A 14,073-nucleotide genomic window follows, 5' to 3' on the forward strand; every position below is an offset into this window, starting at 1 on the left:
ATTGGTGTGATTCGCAGGAACTGCATTATTTATTAGCTTTCCAGTTCTTCGCGTTTCACGTAGTCGTTACAGAAGCACAGAGAAATAGTAGCAACTACATCTGATTCACACCTACCTGGACGTCTGCCACACTACCACCAATACTGGAATACTGACTACTGTAATACTGGATAACTCTCGAAATGAGAATATGCGATGGGAAAACTACTGTGAGTGAGTAGGAAGGAAACCAGTTTAAATAATATTGCAGTGTGTCATAACGGGAAACCGTGTAACGAATAAAAGTGCCGATAACAGGGTCCAGTCCAGAAACTCAGAATAAATTTTACGAAATGTCCACCAGCGCAGAAGACATAAGCCTGGAGAACTTACTCTGGTTTCGAACTACAACTATGCCAGTTGAAAGGCCTGAAAGCGTCAAAGAGCAATAAGGTGAGTCTCATAGCATACTCATGTGTAAAACGACGCATGGGGATATACATCGAGATATGTTGAATGAACAGGGTTTGCCTGTCAAAAGAACAATGCATGAAGCCTTTGTAGACTACCGTAACAGAACTTCGCGGAAAGACCGCTCACAAGAAATTCCGGTCATATGTCAAGGTTATCAGTGACACCAAAGTTAAATGTCCATATACTCCTGGATGAAACAGGAACCGAATTATAGGACAGCAAAGTAAAATCAGAAATGCTCAATATCGGTTTCAAATGTTTCTTTCCAAAAGAATATATAGCAATAATACCTTAGTGTAATTTTCGCACCACTGAAAGGATGAGTAATACAGATATTAGTGTCAGTAGTGCTGAGAAACAATTGAACTCGCAAAAATTAAACAACGCTCCAGATCTGATAGAATTCATAACAGATTCTAAATGGAGCTTACAACTGAGTTGAATCCCACTGTAACCATAATATACAATAGAACTCTAAAAAGAAAAGTGTTTAGAAGGAAGCATAAGTCATTCCTGTCTACAAGGAATATATATATATATATATATATATATATATATATATATATATATATATATATATATATATATATATATATATATATATGCACTACTTATTCAGTTCCAAAATGCATTTGACTCAGTACCACCCCAAATTTTATCCACAAAAGTCCGATCGAATGGAAATGGAAAGTTGAGACTGGACTGAAGATTTCTTGACAGGGAAGACGCAGCATGTTATCATGGATGGCGAGTGATCGACAAAACTAGAAGTACGTATCTTCAGGCGTGCTCCAGGAAAGTTTATGGGGACTCTTGGTGTCCATATTGCAAATTAACGACTTAGCAGACAATATTAACACCAAACGCAGATGTTTTGCGGATGACTCATTTATTTATAATGAAGTACTGAGTCGCACAAATGTCTGAACTTACATTGATAATGTTTCACCGTGGTGCCAAAGATTGACAGTTTGCTTCAAATGTACAAAAATGTAAAAATGTGCATTTCACAAAGCACAGAAAATTAGTATGCTGCGGCTACAGCATCAGTAAGTCACAAATGAAATCAGTCAACAAGTACAAGGAATAGGAGTAACAATTTGTGGGGAAATAAGGTGGTAAGTGCATTCATTGGTAGCATATTTGGAAAATGTTATCAGCCTGCAAGGCAGATAGCTTACAAAATACATGTGTGATCCTCCTAGAATTTTGCTTAAGTGTGTGAAACCAGTAACAAATAAATCAGAGGACACTGAACGCATTCGAAGAAATCCAGTATGGATGGTGAGAGGTTTATTTGATCCAAGCGAAAGTGTCATGAAAATGTTGTAAATCCTAAACTGGCAGACACCTGAAGACAGACCCCAATTATCTTGCAAAGGCAAGCTTACCAAGTTGTAAGAAACAGTATTAAGTGAAAAACCTAAGATCAAAAGTCATCCTCCGATTATCACTTTCATAGGCACCATGAAGGTAGTACAGCGTGCACAGGGCCATTTAAGCAGTCCTTTCCATGCTTCATCCGCGAATGGAACAGGAATAATCCTCAATAAGTGGTGCAATGGGAGTTCCCTCAGACATGTACTTCACAATAGTTGGAAGAGTATAGATGTAGATATACATGTACATGGCAGCTGTTTTCAATATTAAGCAAGAAGAAACAAACAGAAACTACAAGTTGGCTCATATTTATTGTTAATTCCTGGTCTTGCTGCCCTTGCACTGGTAGGCCTACAAGGAAATCAGGTTATACACTGTGAAGGTATTTCTGATCTACCTAATTTTGTTGTGAAGCATTGCCACAACAGAATAACAGGCACTTGAAAGACACGTTGGTCATGGGTATTCCAACTGCGGCTTCAGTAAACTTTACGGAAATTTCTTCTGAGAAACTGACAAGATTTTCATGCGCATTAAGACAAGATAGGTTTCTTGTAGAGTAAGAAAACTTTGCAGCCAACATCTTTGGTTTTGAGGAAAGTCATTTTCAAATACACACAGAATTTCTTTACAATATTTAGTAATTAGTAACACGTTCTATACACATAACAACAAAGTCTTACAGTTACTCTAGACTTGTATTTCGCAACTAATGTACAGTACATCATTTTCTTCATCTGCTGCTGTTATAGAGTTCTTGAGAATGGCAGTCTGTGGATACAAGACGTGCTTCTAGAAGATAAAGGCTATTACGTCTGCGAAGCCAATAGCGGTATCGGAGTTACTCTCAATAAGGGAATCTACATCACCGTACATGGTCAGTACTTACATGTGTAAGTTTCTTAATTTTTCGCCGTTGACATTTAATCATTGTAACTTGAACACACATCATTGAGATCAGACGATGTGATTCTCAAATTTAAAAAACAAAAAATCTGTTTCCGTTTCAGTCCCAGCAAGGTTTTCCACAGCATTTCACAATGTTACTGCGAGAAAAGGCAGCACTGCAATACTGGACTGCGTAGCTGACGGAGATAAACCATTAGAAATAAAATGGCACCATGCAAACCGCTTGCTTAGACCAGATCACGTAAAAATGGACGTGAAAGAAGAAAAGCTGGATTTTGGACTTCGCTCAAAACTGACGATAAAGCATGTTCATCGAGACGATTCGGCTTTATTCGGATGCTTAGCCAGCAATAAATATGGCAGTGACCGCATGGAATTCCATCTGATTGTTCAAGAAAACCCAGAACCACCATTTAACGTTCGTTTGATTAATTTTTCGAGCAGAACAGCCAATATTAGCTGGGAGATGCCTTATGATGGAAACAGCCCGATACACACTTTCATTATACAGATCAAAAATGTTTCAGGTATGAAACAAGTCGTGTTATTTATGTATGCTGTCGGTCATAGCTTATTATTATAGTATTATGTCATTGGTTATGACTGCCTTATTGGCAAAATATGTTTTGTTCATAGATTATTATAGCATTTTGTCTGCCTTATTAGCTAAATATTATGTTTTTGTATCTTTCTTCGTTCATTTATTTATGTGACATCAACGTATTTTCAAAAATCGATTAGCTACTATAGTACTCTTGCAAGACTGTTTCTAAAGACGTATTTTAAATGAGAACACCTATTATTATTCATATTTCTAATGGCACGCTTTTGTTTCAATGTAATATTTACATTTTCTAAGACTTTTTTGCAGTGAAAAACGATTTTGCATTTGCAAAGCCGATTCTCTTTGTGGCATAGAATACCTGTCGTTAAAATTTTAAAAGCAGCTATTCATCCATTCAGTATGGGCCTGAGACTTAAAATATTTTACTGTATATTATATTATATTATATTATATTATATGACGTCTGTTGTCACAGACAAGGTGGTGATGGGACCTGTATTCACCAAAGTAATAAAAGTTGATATGGCTAATAATTCCGCACACATCATACAATTATTTAAATTGCTAAGGGGGACATATTTAATTGTTGTAGAGGACTAACATTCGAGAGTAAGAAAGGGAAGAGAAGGAAAATAGTAAAAAAATTCAGTCTGGGCAAAGAAGTAAAAGGAAAACCACCCTGGTTGAATTTTATACATACCACAGTTTGTTGTTGTTGTTATTGTTGTTGTGGTCTTCAGTCCTGAGACTGGTTTGATGCAGCTCTCCATGTTACTCTATCCTGTGCAAGCTTCTTCATCTCCCAGTACCTACTGCAACCTACATCCTTCTGAATCTGTTTAGTGTATTCATCTCTTGGTCTCCCTCTACGATTTTTACCCTCCATGCTGCCCTCCGATGCTAAATTGATGATCCCTTGATGCCTCAGAACATGTCCTACCAACCGATCCCTTCTTCTAGTTAAGTTGTGCCACAAACTTCTCCCCAGTCCTATTCAATACCTCCTATATGATCTACCCACCTAATCTTCAGCATTCTTCTGTAGCACCACATTTCGAAAGCTTCTATTCTCTTCTTGTCCAAGCTAGTTATCGTCCATGTTTCACTTCCGTACATGGCTACGCTCCATACAAATACTTTCAGAAACGACTTCCTGACACTTAAATATGTACTCGATGTTAACAAATTTCTCTTCTTCAGAAACGCTTTCCTTGCCATTGCCAGTCTACATTTTACATCCTCTCCACTTCGACCATCATCAGTTATTTTGGTCCCCAAATAGCAAAACTCCTTTACTACTTTAAGTGTCTCACTTCCTAATTAATTCCCTCAGCATCACCCGACTTAATTCGACTACATTCCATTATCCTCATTTTGCTTTTGTTGATGTTCATCTTATATCCTCCCTTCAAGACACCATCCATTCTGTTCAACTGCTCTTCCAAGTCCTTTGCTGTCTCTGATAGAATTACAATGTCATCGGCGAACCTCAAAGTTTTTATTTCTTCTCCATGGATTTTAATACCTACTCCGAATTTTTCTTTTGCTTCCTTCACTGCTTGCTCAATATACAGATTGAATAACATGGGGATAGGCTACAACCCTGTCTCACACCCTTTCCAACCACTGCTTCCCTTTCGTGCCCCTCGACTCTTATAACTGCCATCTGGTTTCTGTACAAATTGTAAATATCCTTTCGCTCCCTGTATTTTACCCCTGCCACCTTCAGAATTTGAAAGAGAGTATTCCAGTCAACATTGTCAAAAGCTTTCTCTAAGTCTACAAATGCTAGAAACGTAGGTTTGCCTTTCCTTAATCTACCTTCTAAGATAAGTCATAGGGTCAGTATTGCCTCACGTGTTCCAATATTTCTACGGAATCCAAACTGATCTTCCCCGAGGTCAGCGTCCACCAGTTTTTCCATTCGTCTGTAAAGAATTCGCATTAGTATTTTGCAGCTGTGACTTATTAAACTGATAGTTCGGTAATTTTCACAACTGTGAGCACCTGCTTTCTTTGGGATCGGAATTATTATATTCTTCTTGAAGTCTGAGGGTATTTCGCCTGTCTCATACATCTTGCTCACCAGATGGTAGTGTTTTGCCAGGACTGGCTCTCCCAAGGCCGTCAGTAGTTCTAATGAAATGTTGTCTTCTCCCGGGGCCTTGTTTCGACTCAGGTCTCTCAGTGCTCTGTCAAACTCTTCACGCAGTATCGTATCTCCCATTTCATCTTCATCTACATCCTCTTCCATTTCCATAATATTGTCCTCGAGTACATTGCCCTCGTATAGACCCTCTATATACTCCCTCCACCTTTCTGCTTTCCCTTCTTTGCTTAGAACTGGGTGTCCATCTGAGCGCTTGATATTCATACAAGTGGTTCTCTTTTCTCCAAAGGTCTCTTTAATTTTCCTGTAGGCAGTATCTATCTTACCCCTAGTTAGATAAACCTCTGCATCCTTACATTTGTCCTCTAGCCATCCCTGCTTAACCATTTTGCACTTCCTGTCGATGTCGTTTTTGAGACGTTTAATGACTACTAATGCTTGAGCTAAAAATCATGAAAGGAATTTGCATAAATGGAAGAGATCCATAGCCACTAGACTGTTTCAGATGGATTTTATAATGGCAAAACAATGATTTCTATTCCAGATAACTGTAAAACATTTCTAGGGCAAATGTGGGCTCTGATCATACTTTATTGCTTATGACCTGCACATTAAAAGTGAAGAAATTGCAGGAAGACGAGAAGTTAAAAAGATGCAACCTGAAAAAGCTGAAGAGACCAGAGGTGGTCGAGAGTTTCAAAGAAAGTATTAGGCAACACTTTCTGAAACAGGGGAAATGTAAACCACCATGTTATTCAGTTTTTACACTGAGCGAGATGTGAAGAAAACCAAGAGGAAATCCGGAAAGGAAACTGAAGTGCAAGGAGAAGAAATAAAAACTGATGGCATTTTAATTCTATCTGGGACCTCCAAGAACTTGTAAAACTTACTGAACAGAAATGATAGTGTATTAAAAGGAGACATGCAATGAATATCAACAAAACTAAAACGATAGTAATGGAATGCATATTAATTAAATCAGGTGATGCTGACAGTATTAGAGTAGGGGCTAGAATAGAAAAAGTAAAACAAAAGTAATGGCAAGTAGGTTAACTAAAGCAGGGGATTCTGAGAGTACAAGAATAGTAAGTGAGATACTTACAATTGTAGATGAGTCTTGCTATTCTGGAAGCACGGTAACTGGCGATGACCGAAGTAGTAAGGATATAAAATGCGGGCGGGCAATATCAAGGAAAGAGTTTATGAAAAAAATGCTTAGCATCTAAAAGATGAACATAAATTTAAGTGTCAGAGAGTCTTTTCGGAGATATTTTTCTGGACTGTGCTCTGGTACGCAGGTAAAACGTGAACGATAAAAGGCAAGAAAAGAATAAAAGCTTTTGAAATGTGGTGCTAGAATAGAATGCTGAAGATTGGATGGATAGATCAGACAGTTAATGAGAAGACAATGAATCGAACCGGGGAAAAAAGAAATTTAAGAAAAACCTTCTCTAAAAGGAGGAATCTGTTGATAGCATCAAGGAATCGAGAATTTTATAATGGAAGGAAGTATACGGGGGAAAATTTATTGAGGCAGAACAAGATTTGACTACAGTAAGCAGTTTTAAATGGATATAGGTTGCTGTCGTTATGAGGAGATGAAGAGGTTCACATAGGACAGACTAACGTGGAGAACCGCATCAAACCAGTCTTCAGACTGAAGGTCAGTTACAGCCCTGTATTGTATCATATCACTGGTCAGACATCTCATTAGGCGTTAATAATTTTAAAAAATGTAGTACATACCGATACATTTTCACTGTTACTAAATACTGCCACTTGCTTTGACTCTAACTTATAGGTATAATAGGAATACAAAGAGGAGTCCGTCGTGGATTAAAAGTCTACCCATTACTAACCCTGATTATCTTTCATAAACAATTTGTTATGTCTTCACATGCACTTTCTGTCATATGCCATCGACTCTGTGAACCTACTGTGCTTCTTGTTAAGAGTAAACAATGCTTCTCTGTACCCCAAGTCCACCGTGTGCAATGGCCTTTGAGGTTGTTAAAAGAATTTACTTATTTTTTACCCAATAAATTTTTCGAAAAGCGTAATGGAAGCTAATACTGCTTCTTCAGCACGACAGTCCAGAGAATAATTTTCATTTGCTACTCATTTCGCAAGCAGGGGTATTTCTATTGTGATCACTGAAGATAGATGGAAACGGTGGAATGTACATGGTGAGTGGGGGGTGGGGGACAAAAATACCATGAAATAATCATCTGTTATAAGTTTCTCTTTACCTACCTTCTCATCGTATACCAAAAACAGAACAGACTTACTGATTTGATTCTGTATGGTGGGAGGGAGATGATTTTTAATAAACGTTCTTTTGTCAGCAAGGTAGCTTTATGTAGAGACGATAGGAGCTGGAAGCTCTTCGGAATGGAATTAGCTCTGACACTTGCAAAATTCAAACATTTGTACTGACTAACAAGAAGCTACAGGGGGAGGGTATGGTTCGCATACCAGCTAGCAATGTCATTACTTATGTGTCAGAAGAAACCCAGCAATTAGGTTCACAATAGTGGCCAGATTTCCAGTAACTCACGAGTTCCTGGTTATCAATAGCCTTCCTGGCTCGCAACTATTCATCATGATAAGGAAATTAAGTAGAGTACAATTATACGGTCCTGTTGTAGGTGAACGAAAGCTTCCAGGCCATTCCGCCAAAATCATAGTAATATCGATTAAAATCTGCTTAAGCAAGTCCACACACACACACACACACACATATATATATATATATATATATATATATATATATATATATATATATATATATATCCTGGTATTCGTTTGACATTGTGAAAATAGAGTTTATTTGTTATTAGGATGACAACTTGATCCAGTGATTATATTCGCCGACTGCGAACAAGAAAACAAAAGATGTAACAAAAAAAGTATTTGGACTCGAACAAACATATTTTGCACCACAATACGTGAGGGATCATTTTAAGGTCCCTCACTGCACTGGTCACATTCGTGTACCTGCAAACCTCTGCAGTAGTCAGTCAGCGGCCGCTGTACGTTCCCGCCGCTACGCCAGTCGAGACCAGCAGGGACGATGCAGTGTTAATGTGAAGTGGCATTTTTGAAGAAGCAGGTGGATCTGCGATTGGTAATCAACTTTTCTATTGTTTTGCTACTGGCTGAGATGAAGTTACAATAAAGTCTTCTTCGTGAATATGGTATCGTTTTAGAAGATGAAATTCGCCTTAACGCAAAAATATATCACCAGATTACACTCCTGGAAATGGAAAAAAGAACACATTGACACCGGTGTGTCAGACCCACCATACTTGCTCCGAACACTGCGAGAGGGCTGTACAAGCAATGATCACACGCACGGCACAGCGGACACACCAGGAACCGCGGTGTTGGCCGTCGAATGGCGCTAGCTGCGCAGCATTTGTGCACCGCCGCCGTCAGTGTCAGCCAGTTTGCCGTGGCATACGGAGCTCCATCGCAGTCTTTAACACTGGTAGCATGCCGCGACAGCGTGCACGTGAACCGTATGTGCAGTTGACGGACTTTGAGCGAGGGCGTATAGTGGGCATGCGGGAGGCCGGGTGGACGTACCGCCGAATTGCTCAACACGTGGGGCGTGAGGTCTCCACAGTACATCGATGTTGTCGCCAGTGGTCGGCGGAAGGTGCACGTGCCCGTCGACCTGGGACCGGACCGCAGCGACGCACGGATGCACACCATGACCGTAGGATCCTACGCAGTGCCGTAGGGGACCGCACCGCCACTTCCCAGCAAATTAGGGACACTGTTGCTCCTGGGGTATCGGCGAGGACCATTCGCAACCGTCTCCATGAAGCTGGGCTACGGTCCCGCACACCGTTAGGCCGTCTTCCGCTCACGCCCCAACATCGTGCAGCCCGCCTCCAGTGGTGTCGCGACAGGCGTGACTGGAGGGACGAATGGAGACGTGTCGTCTTCAGCGATGAGAGTCGCTTCTGCCTTGGTGCCAATGATGGTCGTATGCGTGTTTGGCGCCGTGCAGGTGAGCGCCACAATCAGGACTGCATACGACCGAGGCACACAGGGCCAACACCCGGCATCATGGTGTGGGGAACGATCTCCTACACTGGCCGTACACCACTGGTGATCGTCGAGGGGACACTGAATAGTGCACGGTACATCCAAACCGTCATCGAACCCATCGTTCTACCATTCCTAGACCGGCAAGGGAACTTGCTGTTCCAACAGGACAATGCACGTCCGCATGTATCCCGTGCCACCTAACGTGCTCTAGAAGGTGTAAGTCAACTACCCTGGCCAGCAAGATCTCCGGAACTGTCCCCCATTGAGCATGTTTGGGACTGGATGAAGCGTCGTCTCACGCGGTCTGCACGTCCAGCACGAACGCTGGTCCAACTGAGGCGCCAGGTGGAAATGGCATGGCAAGCCGTTCCACAGGACTACATCCAGCATCTCTACGATCGTCTCCATGGGAGAATAGCAGCCTGCATTGCTGCGAAAGGTGGATATACACTGTACTAGTGCCGACATTGTGCATGCTCTGTTGCCTGTGTCTATGTGCCTGTGGTTCTGTCAGTGTGATCATGTGATGTATCTGACCCCAGGAATGTGTCAATAAAGTTTCCCCTTCCTGGGACAATGAATTCACGGTGTTCTTATTTCAATTTCCAGGAGTGTAGAAACGGATGATGTTGTAACACTAATTCATAGTTATGATGCTGATAATGACGAACACCTCACTGTGAAAAGGATAGAGATAGGCACGTTCGAGAAGAGGCAGTGAAATTGAATTCCAACCGTCTGCTAATAAGAAGATTAAAGTTGAAATTGTGATCACGGTGTTCGATGGCAACACACTAGAGAACTTCTTTCTTCAGAAAACATACCTTAAACTGAAGATTAAAAGCAATACTAAAAGCGTACTGGACAATGTGACAAAGAAAAGAGATGGCACTACAGTTTTCAAAGAAAATCGTACGCTGCAATTCAGTAACGTCAAGTAGCGTGCAATGTCGAAGTTTGATGAAGCGTGAGAATGCTGTTCTTCCGTTCATTATTGACATTTACAACGTTTGGCATTGGATTTAGTCAGAAATCTCGGGCGTATGAACATTACAGCGTCACTGGCATTTATTACTAGTTTTGAAAAGGAATTTAGGATAATATCACGCCGTATAACTATGCTCCAAGCACGGAAACATAAGGATGACGAAGAAGAGCTGATTAAAAAGCTCAAACATTTGTTGTTGAAGTCAATACGCACATCACGATAGGAAACATGCAAATGGGTTCCGTATGGAACTGTGATCAGAGTCAGTTCAAACAAGAGCTTTCTTCCGAAATAACGCTGTCCATGGAAGAGGACAGAAACAGTGTCTTGATGTAGCATTTAATTAAAAGGGCAATATACACCTACACGATTGATGTTGCTATATCAATGGACAAACGACGGGCAGATCACGTATGCTTCCAAGAACAAAATGGAAAGTTTGGACACTGTATGTTAGGGGAAATAGAAAAACGATGCCCTCCAAATGTCTTCGTAGATGCAAATGTGAACGGAAAGAAAGTTAGGACTCCGTGTGTTAAGGGAAATAGAAAACGGTGCCCTCCAAATGTCTTAGTAGATGCAAGTGTGAACGGGAAGATGACGAAAGAACATCTGAAAACGTTTTTCTCTGTCAGTTTTGAATCCACAGTTCTCAACAAAGTCACTCGTACTTTGTGACTCCTTGTCTGGATATAAGGATGGACAAGTTCTACTGCAAGCCTCTGGACGCAAAGATGTAGTTTTTAAAACTATTGTACCTCAAACCACAAAATATGCACAACCTCTGGACGTGCATTTCTTCAGGCAATATAAAACGTATCCTAGAGAATAATAGATTTTCTTAAACTACGTTCAACGAACACGCAGCCACAATCGCATTAAAGATTCTTTATTACGAAAATGCATTCTGTTATTTACAGTCAATTATTTGCGGGATTATACAGACCAATGCTTCGTTACGCGTGGCAGACCACTGGCTATGATACTGGTGAACCTGTGGACAACTTTAAAAGTATCATTGATGTGGCTTTCAGTACTGATATTACAGAACGTATGGTTACGACATGTTCAACATCCTTTTCGTCATTATACGTTTTGTAGTCATTCATTTTGTCTTGAACATTTTATTGAAAGTATTCACGTACATCTCGAGTTATGATATATGCATTGGATTTGGCTTCTACAATGACATCTGCAGTGACATCTAGAGCAAGTTTGCAGAGCCTCGCAGAAAAACGACACTCACCTGCACAATGAGAGGTACGTAATGGTCCTGTAACCAAATTTTCATACAGTTATGTTCGTTGGAATGCAAATATTTTCCTTGTGCGTAAATATTCATGTCACACGATGCCGAAGAGCAGTTAATTTTGTTGATTGTTGTATTTAAGTTACGTAACGATCACTTACATAAAAAAGTGAAATGACTAACGGATTCCATTCAAAAATGAACTTATACTAGGCACATTCGTAAGAGTAAGTCTCACCCAGCACGCCGACACAGGAAGACTGTCTCCTGAGGAGAGTTTTAGAAACCCTCCCTAGACACCGCTGTCCAGTGCGACATTTCAGGCCGCGGACGGTGGACGCCCAGTCGCCAAGAAATGTCAGCGAGGCGCCACGCGCTAACACGAACAGTTAAGATGCTAAAGACCTGGGAAATCGTCGTTCTCAACTCACGCCAGTTTACCGGACAAGTTTTTGAACATAGTTCAGTGGCAATTTCCACAACTTTGCACGTCGGTTTGCTTGACCAATCGGAAGGCATACTTTTAGAAAGAGAGAGAGAGACATCTGTTTTCCCCGACCCCACCAGACCACAAACAGGGTTTAAAACACGAGTCAACGGAAGGTTCCCTGTCTCGTAAACTGACATACGACCAGGAGAGCGGTGTGCTGACCACATGCCCCTCCATCTCCACATCCATTGACGCCTGTGGGCTGAGGATGACACGGCGTAAGGTCGGTACCGTTGCGCCTTCATGGCCTGTTCAGACGGAGCTTAGTTTTTTACTGACAGTTTCTAAGCCTCTACAAGGAGAAATAAGAACAATTACCCTGACAACTATTTGATCATGTGCAAATCCAATTACACACACATCCACACATTGCAGAGTTTATTCATTGTGGAGCTTACAGAAAAGGGATAACACATATTACTGATTGGAGACACAAAAATAAAAATCACTTGGTTCGTATCACCGTGTACTGACCTCGCTACTGTGTATCAAACGTACGTAATCTGCCTCGTCGTATGCTCTCATCAAACAACATAACCTTATCCCCATGACGGAATTCCTTTGTATTATGAGTCTTTTCATAATATTCCTTATTTTTAATTTAACAATGCACATTCTGTGTTGTTGCACATTGGTGCATTTCTTGCATGCGCTCATTTAGCCTCGAATACTACATGTTCTTCCAAACAACAATTCATGTGGCGTATAACCTGTCACACTATGCGGTGTTTTATTATCTCAAAAACCGCGAATGGAACGCAACTGTCCCAATTTGTCTGTGCTCCATTTACATGGTGTCGTAACATCACCGTTAATGTTCGATGCGACCTCTCCAACGCCCCATTTGTTAGAGGGTGATAACTTGTTGTTTGCATCTCCTCGATTCGCAGTAGTTTACATAGTCTTTTCATAGTCTCACTCATAAAATTACTTCTCATATCACTTAACAATACTGGCGGTTTTCCATACCTCAGTATAATGCTCTCATCTGGCATCCTCACTACTGTGTCGGCATCTTGCCTTTCAATGGGTTCAGCTACCATAAACTTCGTCAGCGCAATCCTGAAATATAAGGATGTAGTTACTCCCTCTTTCTGTCTGGTTTAATGGACCTATTATGTCGATGTCACACCTTTCGAAAACGTGCTCAGGCGTCTTCGTGAACACTAGAGGCATCTTTATGTGTTTCCTAATGATCTTATTCTGATTACTGGATATATTCTTCTATATCTTTCTTTATACCGTTCCATACTCAGTACTTCCTTATTCGCTTATAGTTTCTTCCTATGCTCTGGTGTCCTCGAGTGGGAGTATCGTGAAACTTTTTTAATACTGCGGCTTTTTCAGTCGCACTTATTCCTTCCGTCTTTCCCGACTCAGCTGTCTCTTATTGTTGGACATACTTTTCCATATCCTTGATGTAGTTCTCGCATTCCCGAATAATATATTTCGCTGTTGTCAGATCACCTGTTTTGTGTCCTGTTTCCTTGTCGGCCATGCCTGCCGCCTGCTGACGTGCTTCGTTGTTTCGGGCTGTGGATAATCCTTTATGACCTTGGCCCTCTGTGGATCTGGCCTAAAATCCTGGGCCCATAAAATGTGACTCAAATGGCATACTTCCTTTTGCAAAAACTCGCACTTGTCCACTTGTAGTTTTATATTTTACGAGTAGAGTCCAAGCCTTTGAAATACCTCCATCACCTGCACAGGAGGAGTCAAATATTACCACGTCATCCAAATAGGTGAACAATTTGTCACCTTTTAGCCCTGTCAAAACGTAATGCAATGTGCTAGGTGCTGTTTTAAGACCTATGGGCACGCGTTTGTACTCGTAATGCCCATCTTCGCTAAGTCGAGGATTGACAAGTAC

General features: G+C 40.9%; 1 protein-coding gene across 3 annotated transcripts in view; it reads left to right on the top strand.

Annotated features, from left to right (window-relative positions):
• The window catches only part of LOC126162509 (Down syndrome cell adhesion molecule-like protein 1 homolog), a 169,015-nt gene that overhangs the window by 19,284 nt on the left and 135,658 nt on the right, over positions 1-14,073 (top strand). For all 3 annotated transcript variants that reach the window (XM_049919061.1, XM_049919062.1, XM_049919063.1), the window contains exons 6-7: positions 2,586-2,710; positions 2,844-3,269. In XM_049919061.1, the coding sequence (XP_049775018.1) occupies positions 2,586-2,710; positions 2,844-3,269 (551 nt within the window). The remainder of the gene's footprint in view (positions 1-2,585; positions 2,711-2,843; positions 3,270-14,073) is intronic.

This window comes from Schistocerca cancellata, chromosome 2 (assembly GCF_023864275.1).
Source record: "Schistocerca cancellata isolate TAMUIC-IGC-003103 chromosome 2, iqSchCanc2.1, whole genome shotgun sequence".
Taxonomy (NCBI): domain Eukaryota; kingdom Metazoa; phylum Arthropoda; class Insecta; order Orthoptera; family Acrididae; genus Schistocerca; species Schistocerca cancellata.